The sequence below is a fragment of the Notolepis coatsorum genome (assembly GCF_963971535.1).
Source record: "Notolepis coatsorum genome assembly, chromosome: 18".
Classification (NCBI taxonomy): Eukaryota; Metazoa; Chordata; class Actinopteri; order Aulopiformes; family Paralepididae; genus Notolepis; species Notolepis coatsorum.
In genome coordinates, this window is record NC_140182.1 from 87,678,904 (window position 1) to 87,692,111 (window position 13,208).

A 13,208-nucleotide genomic window follows, 5' to 3' on the forward strand; every position below is an offset into this window, starting at 1 on the left:
GAGACAGAAAATTAGAGAGAGAGAGAGAGGGAGAGAGAGACAGAGACAGATAATGAGAGAGAGAGGGGGGGAGAGAGAGAAAGAGAGACAGAGAGAGAGAGAGAGAGAGAGAGAGAGAGAGAGAGAGAGAGAGAGAGAGAGAGAGAGAGAGAGAGAGCGGGAGAGAGAGAGAGATGCTGCATTATCAAGTGAATCAACTATATGGGACAAATTCAATCTAGCCAGCTGACTCCAGGGGCTCTTCTTTTGTATACCATCCAATTTCCTGGGCCTCTGGGTGGCTCAGCATGTAATCACAACCTCCTGGGTTCGAGTCCGCTCATGACCTTCCTCTCGTCTCATCTCCCTTTCTCCCACCTTCCCCTTTTGCTCTGGGTTGTACTTTCCCAGACAAAGCAGAAGATAACCTTTTAAAGCAGACAGTTGCCCAAAGCATCACGCCGCACTACTTCTCGCATCATCACATGAGATAAAAAAAATGGTCTTAGCTCTCTTTGAGAGCAGAGGCAGAGGCACACCCATAGTCCATCAACTGTAGAGCCATATGGAATCCGCGATCACGGAATCGCGGACGGAATCGCGGAATTGAGCAATAAAAATGGAATCAACTATAAAAAAAATAAAACATTCGAATCCCATGCCCATCGAACGAAGCTTCGAAGCTTCGAAGTATTTAAGACAGCCCTATTAAATGGACTGTTATATCTTATTAAATTGTGGACATTTATTCATTCCCACTTATTAGACACTATTTCTGATGGTAAAATTAGCGTACAAAGCAAAATACAGAATTCTGAAATATTAAAACGGAAAAAACGGAATTTGGAAAAAAATAAAATGGAATTTGGAAAAAAATAAAACGGATTTCATATGGCTCTAATCAACTGGAGTAATGTATTTCCGTGCAGGCTATTGCAGTATTGTTGTATGGGTGGGTTTTGAACAGCTACATCATGAAATTATTCTATTAGGCTACACTGTGTTTGGAATATTCAATATGTATCCTCCTCAAGCAATGTGAATCAAGTCGTTGCAGTGCATTCCACGCAAAGCACGGCACGGAGGAGCCCCTGGTGTGGGCAGACCGCGGTATCATCTAAATTGATGCTTTTGACTGCCAGTGACGTCGCTCCAATAGTATTGTGCCATGAAGTAAGCCCCCACTGTCTCCAGACCAATTCGCAGGCACTATACAGAGCTCTGCGCCGGGCACACACACCAACCACTGCACTCGTCGTCATGCCAGGTAAATCACACTGAAATGTGTTGCGCGACGCAAAGGAGCCTTCTTATTATGCCTATGTGTGACATGCGCCCGGGATATAGCTCGCCCCGGCCTAGCTATTACAAATTCACAAATGTTACATAATCACTAAGCAAGGGATATTCACAAATAGGCAAGCCGGCGCCTAAGCCGACAAAGGCTGTGTTCTTTTGGGAAGCGTATCCGTCTCCTCCAGTCTCCAGTGCCGTCATTACTGCAACGAGGGCAAGGAAAGCTGTCACATCTGTCAGATCCTTTTGCACCCCCTCACTCCATCCAAGTCAAGGGGCCACCAAGATGTCCTCGGCGTTGGAAGTTCATACACACAGCAGCAGCCTATATACGAAATGTATTGTTGTTGGAAACGACGAGGAATCCACTGACCTATGAGGACCCACGGGCCGGCGGATCATTGCCATAGGTAACTTACTACACTCCACCGCTTGGACCGCCCAGGATAGCTGGACTATCGAGCCGGAGAGACGGATACCACACAGCCCCCAATATGCCAGCACCTGCGCCATCGCCCTCGCAGTGTGTGCGCTTTGCCATATGTGCGCGCACAGTCTACACCGGCGCCACCGCACCAGTAGCAGTGCCAATATTTGGCGTCATATGGAGAGGAACCGCTGTCACGAGCTGACGCACAATACCACAACAAACCAAACACACCACAACAAACCAAACACAATACCACAACAAACCAAACACACCACAACAAACCAAACACAATACCACAACAAACCAAACACACCACAACAAACCAAACACAATACCACAACAAACCAAACACAATACCACACAGCCTACACTCTCTCTGAGTCCAATCCCGACCTCCGCCCATGCAGTTTACCTCCGATGGTGAGCAGCAGTCTTGTCTTTCTTCCCCTTCGGCCTTCTCTTCCTGGCTTGGATGGCCATCACTGTGGATGAGATTACATTTTGTTCACAGGCAGGCATGACCAGCGTCCGTGTCCGGAGAGGGGACATGAGAGGGGACAGGAGAGGGGACATGAGAGGGGACATGAGAGGGGACAGGAGAGGGGACATGAGAGGGACATGAGAGGGGACATGAGAGGGGATAGGAGAGGGGACAGGAGAGGGGATAGGAGAGGGGACATGAGAGGGGACAGGAGAGGGGACATGAGAGGGGACAGGAGAGGGGACATGAGAGGGACAGGAGAGGGGACATGAGAGGGACATGAGAGGGGACATGAGAGGGGATAGGAGAGGGGACATGAGAGGGGACAGGAGAGGGGACATGAGAGGGACATGAGGGGACATGAGAGGGACATGAGAGGGGACAGGAGAGGGGACATGAGAGGGACATGAGAGGGGACATGAGAGGGGATAGGAGAGGGGACAGGAGAGGGGATAGGAGAGGGGACATGAGAGGGGACATGAGAGGGGACAGGAGAAGGGACATGAGAGGGACAGGAGAGGGGACATGAGAGGGGATAGGAGAGGGGACATGAGAGGGGACATGAGAGGGGACATGAGAGGGGACATGAGAGGGGATAGGAGAGGGGATAGGAGAGGGGACATGAGAGGGGATAGGAGAGGGGACATGAGAGGGGACATGAGAGGGGACATGAGAGGGGACATGAGAGGGGATAGGAGAGGGGACAGGAGAGGGGACATGAGAGGGGACAGGAGAGGGGACATGAGAGGGGACAGGAGAGGGGACGGGAGAGGGGACAGGAGAGGGGACATGAGAGGGGACATGAGAGGGGATAGGAGAGGGAGAGGGGACATGAGAGGGGACAGGAGAGGGAGAGGGGACATGAGAGGGGATAGGAGGGGGAGAGGGGACATGAGAGGGGACAGGAGAGGGAGAGGGGACATGAGAGGGGATAGGAGGGGGGACATGAGAGGGGACATGAGAGGGGACATGAGAGGGGACATGAGAGGGGACATGAGAGGGGACATGAGAGGGAGAGGGGATAGGAGAGGGGACATGAGAGGGGACATGAGAGGGGACATGAGAGGGAGAGGGGACAGGAGAGGGGACATGAGAGGGGACATGAGAGGGAGAGGGGACATGAGAGGGGACAGGAGAGGGGACATGAGAGGGGACATGAGAGGGAGAGGGGATAGGAGAGGGGACATGAGAGGGAGAGGGGATAGGAGAGGGGACATGAGAGGGAGAGGGGATAGGAGAGGGGACATGAGAGGGGACATGAGAGGGAGAGGGGACAGGAGAGGGGATAGGAGAGGGGATAGGAGAGAGAGGGGATAGGAGAGGGGACATAAGAGGGGACATGAGAGGGGATAGGAGAGGGGACATAAGAGGGGACATGAGAGGGGACATGAGAGGGGACAGGAGAGGGGACATGAGAGGGGACATGAGAGGGGACAGGAGAGGGGATAGGAGAGCGCGGGACAGGGGGAGAGAACACAGCAGCACACATCAGTCTCTGTCTCTCTCTGGTTGGCCAGGGTCAAAGCATCGTTTACCAATAAAGTCTGAATGCTACACAAGCGCAATTTCTCCAAACCGTTTACCAAATACAACCAAAATAGTTAGGCTGTTCGGGGACAGAACGATATACGCACCTTTCCTGGAGCTCATGATGTTTTCCTCCTCCCTCAGCAGGGGCAGGCAGCTCGGCACGGTTCTCTCCCTCTCTCTCTCTCTCTCTCGCTCTCTCTCTCGCTCTCTCTCTCTCTCTCTCTCTCTCTCTCTCTCTCTCTCTCTCTCTCTCTCTCTCTCTCTCTCTCTCTCTCTCTCTCTCTCTCTCTCTCTCTCGCTCTCTCTCTCTCTCTCTCTCTCTCTCTCACCAGCCCATCTCGCTTTGGAGAGCGCGCACTCCCTCTGTCGTTTGGAGGAGGAGGTGCGTCCAGACCCCCTATGGCCGCGCAATGCGCGCATAACATGTCATTGCATGGTGCATGGTGATACTAATACTATGGTTACTCCAGGTGAGCGCGAAAAGTCGCGCCTAGGCCACAAACAACATAGAATAAGCCTATTCATCGAGATATATAGCTACAGATAGTCGTTTCCAAAAACGGCAGGTAATCTTGCTAAACACCAAAAAGCCAGTCCAAGAGGGACTACAACATGCAGGCAGTCCAAGCAGCATTTGTGAAGAATAAGATGAACAAGTCTCTGCCCCAAAGAAAAGGGACGAGCAAACCCCCAGTCTGTGAAAGGCTACCATACCATGTCGATAATAGCCCGGGCTCAGCATACAATGCATCTGAACCTTTACATTCACGTGAGCTTTTTAATTCCTGACAAGAAATTATAGACTACCTTGCACAAATGCGTCACAATACATAATCCGACCAATATACTTTCTCAGTCAACTTTAACCCTTGAGATTAATTATCTATGTAAAGACACAGATAAGGGTTAGAATAAACTGTATATTGTCCCTGGATAGAGGGATATCTGAATTCAGATCTATACAGTATCCTAATCCTAGATAATTCGTGTCTAGAGTGTTAGATCGGCATGGGAGGGGCATGGGAATGCCATATTACTAAACTCAAATCAAGTTCAAGCCCCCTGAGATTGTGCTTCATACAGTAAAAATAATAAAGACCAAACACTATGCAAATGAACAATATACAACTAAAGTACAAAATGAAGTACAAAATGCTAACCTTTTTAAATGCAAAAACATGCACAAATTAGGTATAGGTCTGTAGTGCAAATCTAGTGTCAATTCTTCTTTAACTGACCACTGAATAATGTGAGGCCAAAAGCCTCATATGGGTTACCATGTAAGATTACAAATACAAATTATGTCGACTTTGCTATACTATTAAAGCATTTAGTAGTAATTTGTCTCTGCACAATTTTGTTGCGCCTTGCAAGATCTGCAACTTGTACATTTTTCCTAAGCATTGTACCAGGCTCGTTACAATATAACAAGCACCAACAAAAAATTATAACAATCAAACTAACCTCGTTCCCAGTTTTATCTCTGTGAGATAAAGCCTGGTAAAGAACTACGGCCGAAAGTGTCTATGGGGTAGAATTTCCGGTGTATGTATCACTTCCCCTGGAAGCTGCCTCCGAACGGACCAAACTTTTGCCTAATCCTGTCGGCAAACAAGCTAGAACGTCCCTGGTGTAAACAAGACAAACGTCTTTCTCTGGTCTTTGATTGATTGATTGATTGATTGATTGAAAATTGTATTAACAGATTGCAGAATGGGTACAATACCGTACAGCTCAATACACACAATTGTTAAGGGGATGCAGACCAGAGTGGGTCTGGGTACTCTTCAAGGGTACTACGACTATGCTTGCACCTCATGGTACCGAAGCACCTCAAAGGCGCTAAAAACAAAATTACAAACATCTCAAAACAAACTGGTCAGACTACTGCTTGACCTTACTCCTAGAACCCACCTAGGTGGTGCAGGGGTAAGGCTAAGAGAATTATCAAGGACTCCAGCCACCCAAACAACTGCCTCTTTGAACTGCTGCGGTCAGGCAAGCGATACCGGAGTCTCATGGCAAGCACAGAGAGACTCAGAAGAAGCTTCTATCCCCAGGCCATCAGGTTGCTCAACGAACAATAACACTATGCTACAACCATCAAATGCACTCACAGCACACACATCCGCACACACTCACTTTAAACAATCAACCCACTGCAGCACCCACTCTACACACTTTAGAACACCTAGACACACTTTATATTTATTGGCAAAGAATTTGCACTACAACCCATACCTCAGGACACCTTACTGTAAATTGTAAATTGTACATAAATTGTACCTCATCCCATTTCTGCTCTGCACTATATAGTATATTGTATATTAGTATATTGCATAGTATATTGTATGGTAACTCAGTTACTGCTATCCTGCATTGCACATTGTACATATGTAGGCTACATACTGAACACTTGTGTTTACGTACGTGACTTCTATTTTTTACTTTTACTTGCTATACTTATTTTATTTCATACTTATCTTTTGTCTAGCACAGTCTCTGGAGCGTAACAGAAAGAAGCATTTTGTATAAAAGTATTCTGTACTTCTGTATGACAACTATTAAAGAAACTTGAACTTGAAACCTCACCCCTGCCCACTTTGACAACCTAGGATGGCTTAGTAGACAACAGAGTACAGCAACTTGCAATGGGCCTGGTCTACAAGATATACACTACACAACCAAGGTACCCATGTACACATGTCAAAATACTTCCCAAAGGTCAGTGAATACCACGATCACAACACCAGAGGGAGCTCCACAAATCATGTTAAACCCAGATTCGGCTCAAACAAGGGACTAAACACGTTTCGCAATTATGCCACATCAATGTGGAACGCGCTACCCAAAGCTGTAAAGGAATGTGAATCACTACCCACTTTCAAAAACACTCTCAAAGAACACCTACGGGAGACTGCAATTCGAAACTGGACCCTGTAAATGTCCTAACCCAACCCCCTCCAATGTACAGTAAATGACCAAGTATGGTTTTGTCAATATTCCAATGTACAGTTTTGCTTGTACAGTTGTACAGTGTCCAACACCCACCCACCCCTCCTACCCAACCCCCCACCCCACCCACCTAACCACCTCCAATGTACAGTCCCCCCCAACCCCACCCCACCTACCCAACCTCCTCCAATGTACAGTTTCTACGTCAAATGTATACTGTCTTTTCTGGACTCTTTTTGTATCACAAACAGTACTGTATTTGCAAATCTGGTATGTCATAAATGTATAGATGTAGCAGTACTGTCTATCTGTATGTCGTGTATGTCATATGTTATGATGAATTGAAAATGGGGGACCCTGATGTAAACAAGACGAAAGTCTTTCTCTGGTCTGCATCCCCTTAACAATTGTATGTATTGAGCTGTACTGTACTGTACCCATTCTGCAATCTGTTAATAAAGTTTTCAATCAATCAATCAATCAATCAATCAATCAATCAATCAATCAATCAATCAATCAATCAGAGAAAGACTTTCGTCTTGTTTACATCAGGGTCCCCCATTTTCAATTCATCATAACATATATTACATACATGACATACAGATAGACAGTACTGCTACATCTATACATTTATGACATACCAGATTTACAAATACAGTACTGTTTTTGGATACAAGAAGAGTCTAAAAAAGAGAGTATATACATTTGACGAAGAAACTGTACATTGGAGGAGGTTGGTAGGTAGGAGGTTGGTAGGAGGGGTGGAGGGGCGGGGGGTTGGGTAGGTGGGGGTGGGGGGGGGGGACTGTACATTGTAGGTGGTGGGGTGGGGGGGGGGGGGGTCTGCATCCCCTTAACAATTGTGTGTATTGAGCCGTACTGTATTGTACCCATTCTGCAATCTGCTAAATAAAGTTTTCATTAATTCATTCATCCTCATGATGAATTGGGGGATGAATTCATCCCCACCGTAAGTGTATATATTCTCTCCCCACCGTATGTATATTTCTCTCCCACCCACCCACCCAGTGCCCACCCCCTCCTAATGTACAGTCTTCTCCCATCATATGTATATACTCTCTGTCAGGATCTATGGGTAACAGTACTGTATATTTGCATATCGTATATGTCACAAATGTAACAGTACTATATACCTGTATGTCATGTATGTCCCTATGCCATAAATGTCATGATGTCGTGACGTATGTCATAAATGTCACTATGAATTGAAAATGGGGGACCCTGATGTAAACAAGACAAACGTCTTTCTCTGGTCTGCAATGCATCCCCTTAACAATTGTGTGTATTGAGCCGTACTGTATTGTACCCATTCTGCAATCTGTTAAATAAAGTTTTCATTCATTCATCCATTCATCCATCCATTCATTCATTCATTCGTTCATTCATTCATTCATTCATTCATTCATTCATGAAGTAAATTCAATCAAACAAAACAACAACAACCACACAGCTTTGTGATTGGTCATCCCTTCCAAACACGTAGGCTCTAATGGGCGGGGTTTGCGACATGATGTGTTTCCGGAACCAAGGAGACACACGTGTGAGAGCAAGCTGGCGTCCGCTGCACGCACTCTTCTGAAGCAGGTCCTCAGTAGAACCAGCAGGTAAAGCAGCTCTTTGGATAGAAACAACAGCACGCGTGTTACATGTTATTAACACAGATGGATGATTATTATACCTAGCATAGAGGCCTGTTTCTGTTTTGAGCCACACTAATCATCACAGCTAGCCAACACAGCTAACGTTAGCTCAGCCCCGGTCATGTTGATGTTGCTAACGTTAAGTTAGCAAGTTAGTAAAAGCAAATTCTCTTCCCTGTTTTGTTCAGTGTCTTTATCAAGCTCGCCGGTGGGTCCATCAGAAATCATCTTGCTATCTTTGACGGCTGGGAAGCAGGTGTTTCTCAGACACACAGCTTTGTTTTGCTTCTTCCACTCCGCAAGATGTAAGTCTTTGATTGATTGATTGAACATGTTATTAACAGATTGCAGAATGGGTACAATACAGTACAGCTCAATACACACAATTGTTAAGGGGATGCAGACCAGAGAAAGACTTTCGTCTTGTTTACATCAGGGTCCCCCATTTTCAATTAATCATAACATATATGACATACAGGTAGACAGTACTGCTACATCTATATATTTATGACATACCAGATTTGCAAATACAGTACTGTTTGTGATACAAAAAGTGTCCAGAAAAAGAGTGTATATACATTTTTACGTAGAAACTGTACATTGGAGGAGGTTGGGTGGGGTGGGGGGGGGGCTGTACATTGGAGGGTAGGGGGTGGGTGGGGCCGGGGGACACTGTACATTGGAATACTGACAAAGCCATACTTGGGTCATTTACTGTACAACTGGGTTAGGACATTTGTAGCGGCCAGTTTCGAATTGCAGTCTCCCGTAGGTGTTCCTTGAGAGTGGTTTTGAAAGTGGGTAGTGATTCACATTCCTTTACAGCTGTGGGTAGGGCGTTCCACATTGATGTGGCATAATTGCGAAACGTGTTTAGTCCCTTGTTTGAGCCGAATCTGGGTTTAACATGATTTGTGGAGCTCCCTCTGGTGTTGTGATCGTGGTATTCACTGACCTTTGGGAAGTATTTTGACATGTACATGGGTACCTTGGTCGTGTAGTGTATCTTGTAGACCAGGCCCATTGCAAGTTGCTGTACTCTGTCGTCTACTCTAAGCCATCCTAGGTTGTCAAAGTGGGCAGGGGTGAGGTGACATACAGATAGACAGTACTGCTACATCTATACATATATGACATACCAGATTTACAAATACAGTACTGTTTTTGATACAGGAAGAGTCTAAAAAAGAGAGTATATACATTTGACGAAGAAACTGTACATTGGAGGAGGTTGGTAGGTAGGAGGGGTGGAGGGGGGGGGTTGGGTACTAGGTGGGTGGGTGGGAAACTGTACATTGTAGGTGGGGGGGGGGGGGGTAACTGTACATTGGATTATCGACTAAACCTTACTTGGTCCCAAGAAGAGGTTCTCCTATATTATTGGGTTTAATAGGACATTTATTGTACATTGGAGGGGGTTGTCACTAATTAGTAATTAATAACGTATTAAATAACGCTACGTTCACTACTATCACAACAAGTACATGGAATTGTATTTATCGATCTATTGCTTCCCTCCAGCTTGGACTCCATGGAGGAATCTGAGCCCACTGTGGTCGTGGTCCCTGTCCCTGTGGGAGAAAAGAGGGTCTGTCCAGGAGAGGAGGAGGAGGTGGTTGACATTCCCTCCAAGAGACCCAGAGTTCAAAAAGATGATAAGAACGGAGAACATTCCCACCAGCCTGCCCAAGATGGGGAGGAAGCACCAGATGGAGATGATGGAGAGGAGGAGGAGGAAGAGGCGGAGGAGGAGGAGCAGCATGGCGGAGACAGTGGGGAGGCCTTTGCTGAGATGATGAAGCATGGTCTCACAGAGGTGGACGTGGGCATTCTGAAGTTTGTCAGTGACCATAAGGGCTTCTCTGGTATCCTGAAGGAAAGGTTAGTCCTGTAGGGTCAATAAAGAGTTAAGAGTAATTTTGTAGGGATGTGTTAGAATGAATCAGTTATTTTATAGAGAGCTTTTTTATAGAGAGACCGTCGACATCATTATGGAATTTGTGTTCAGGTACTCAGATTTTGTGGTGCATGAGATCAACAAACAAGGGAAGATGGTGCGACTGGATGACCTCTCCGTTCCTCCAGAGCCTGAGGTGAGATAAAAGAGACTAAATTAAAAACATATAAAAGTTACCGTACATTAGGGCTGGGCGATATGACGATATTATATAAATATCGGGTACAGTTCATTAACAATACACTTTTTAAACGTATCGTGGATAGAATATCGTGATGTTTTGCCCAAGAGGATTGTGTCGCGTCAATCTGGTCCACACGTTGAAACTTTTGAACCCCACACACACTACTGCATCAAAGTTACTACTTATTAGGGATGCACGATAATTATCGGGCCGATATCAGCAATTATGACGTCATCCCGATAAACCCGATAACGTTATTAATAGCTCCGATAATATAATATATTTTTTGGTAAAAGAAAATGCTGTGTGGGTGAATTGGAATGAAGTGCGTTTGTTTTGACTGTAGGCTCATCCCGTTTTGCCAGTACTGTGGTACGACTGACAGCGTGTGGTTTAAGAACAGGGCGTTTTACACAAATCGAGCGCTCCCTTTCTTGGCTGTGACGTAGGCACGTAAGTTTCTGAATCAGCGCGGACGTTAAAAACAAAGATGGCCGCGTCGGTACTCGGAATTTCAGAGGAAAAAGATTGCTTGCTATTTGTAATAAATGCAATGGAGAAGTTCCACAAGGAGGGAAAAGGGCAACAACTTGTAATACATCCAGCCTGACGGGTCACCTGCGGCATCACCACCGCTACGATGGTGTGTTATTGTGTTAACTTAGAAGCCTACGACGACGCGAGGAGCTAAGCAAAGCTAGCCCCTTCCATGGCTGTGATGCAACCCTCGGTTGAACGCAGTCACTTATTGCTCCATAGTAGCCAGGTTAATTTGCACCACCAAGGACTGCTTAAAAGCTAGCGGCTTGAGCCCTTGGGTCATTTCTGTCAAACTTCTTTAATTTAGCAAACGACTCGTCAATAGCTGGCTTTGGATTCACAGCAGCTTCTAGCTTCTAGCTTCTAGGTTCTAGCTTCTAGCTTCTAGCTTGTTGCAGGTGACTTGTTGTGGTGGTGATGTGTCCACTCAAAGCCTTTTTTTCAAGGCTCCGCTTTGAAAAAAGAAGAACAAAAAGCTTCGAGCGTCTTAGGTTGGATGTATTATAAGTTGTTGACGGATTGTGAATTTTCATTTGGAAAAATAAATATGGTCACTTTATCAGTCAATCAATACTGTTGTCTTGGCTTTTGTTTCTGTTGTCTGGTTAGGTCACATTTAAGTTGGTGTTAAGTTATTGTTCTGGGAAGTCTTTTTATGTATTATTATTGTATTGTGATATGTTTTGTTTCATGTTGAAAAAAAAAATTGATAAAAAAAATAATATATACATTAAGAAAAAAGATTATAATACAATAAATATCGGTTATCGATATCGGTTATCGGCCTGAGGAGCATAAAGTTATCGATATCGGTATCGGTGTCAAAAAATCAATATCGTGCATCCCTACTACTTATGATAACAAAGGCATTCGTTTTGTGGCATTAACGTTATATAGTTACACGTTCAATAATAACATCAGCGTATTTACATAGCAACGTCCGAGGTCGACCTAGATATAGCAAGCATTAGTCGTTCATATCTCAGCCCGTGCTGACTCAGTTGTGCCCATTCTGCGGTCTGTTAATAAAGTTTTCAATCAGACAGATGTATGGAAAGGCTTTTATTATAACATCCGTTGCAGTAAAATCATTATGCCTCCAGTCGTTTAGTCGTCCTGCGGAGCTAAAAGCTAAACGTCGGCCGCGGGGCGGGGGAGCTACCATTGTTGTTGTCATTGAGCTCTCCAATGGCGAAAGTAAAAAATGTATACGCGCTTGCCGATTGGTGCTAAGAACAGCAGGGCGGGTGCAAGCGGTGTGACGTAATTGGCAGACTCGACTGTCAATCACAATGATTCTGTTTGCCGTCTGAATGAAAAACGTTATTAACAGATTGCAGCATGGGTATAATACAGTACAGCTCAATACAACAACAGTGGACTGGAGGATTCAGACCAGAGAAAGACTTTCGTCTTGTTTACATCAGGGTCCCCCATTTTCAATTTATCATATCTAAATCATATAATATCTCATTGCTAAATATATGCAATATATAATCTAATAATCCAATAATCTAAATCTAATATATAATATAAAAATGCTAAATGCATGGGTATTTTATTTTGTCTTTAATGTTAGCTTGCAAACTCAAATACTGTCTTGGTAAGCCTCATAATGAATTGTTTGGGGAAAAAAAGAAAAACATCGTGATGCGTATCGTGTATCGCCGAAAGGTCAGAAAATATCGTGATATCATATTTAGGCCATATCGCCCAGCCCTACCGTACATTTAATAATGTAAGTGATATGTCTACTGCTGTCCATTTCTAAAAATGTTCCTTAACCCTTTAATCGCCAAGGACGCCGTAACACGTCATTGCTCGCCATGCTTAATCTGCCAATGACGCCGTAACACGTCATTGAGATCAATATTTCAAAAATCTGTGATGGCAATCATATTTCTCCCGCGGAGACTTGAGATCTCCTGTTGATCTCCTCTCAACTCTCCAACGGTTCAAGAGCGCCATCTGGTGGCGGATCGCCCAAACAGCAAACCGGAAACAGAAAGTGGTGCTCATCCAAATTCGGTCCGACCACTCGCTATAGCTCCTGGGGCTCCGTCTCGACACACTGGATAATCAATCGCTCGCCCTAACTCAATAAACAACGTTATTTGGACGTATATAGTAGGGCTGGGCGATATAACGATAAATATCGTGATATATTTTAATAATCGATATCGAATATCGAAAAA

At 45.1% G+C, this 13,208-nt stretch overlaps 2 protein-coding genes across 2 annotated transcripts in view; one reads left to right on the forward strand and one right to left on the reverse strand.

Moving 5' to 3' along the window:
- LOC311245420 (SRSF protein kinase 2-like) overlaps window positions 1–1,788 on the reverse strand; it is a gene marked incomplete at its 5' end in the record, with an annotated part of 128,234 nt that extends 126,446 nt beyond the window's left edge. The window contains 1 exon segment of the mRNA XM_084335263.1: window positions 1,695–1,788. Coding sequence (XP_084191389.1) covers window positions 1,695–1,788 — 94 coding nt within the window.
- A 6,428-nt stretch (window positions 1,789–8,216) lies between these two features.
- Window positions 8,217–13,208, forward strand: part of pus7 (pseudouridine synthase 7) — a 31,586-nt gene continuing 26,594 nt past the window's right edge. The window contains exons 1-4 of the mRNA XM_084334749.1: window positions 8,217–8,296; window positions 8,521–8,637; window positions 9,854–10,213; window positions 10,341–10,425. Of these exons, the coding sequence (XP_084190875.1) occupies window positions 9,864–10,213; window positions 10,341–10,425 (435 nt within the window). The 5' untranslated portion in view covers window positions 8,217–8,296; window positions 8,521–8,637; window positions 9,854–9,863. The remainder of the gene's footprint in view (window positions 8,297–8,520; window positions 8,638–9,853; window positions 10,214–10,340; window positions 10,426–13,208) is intronic.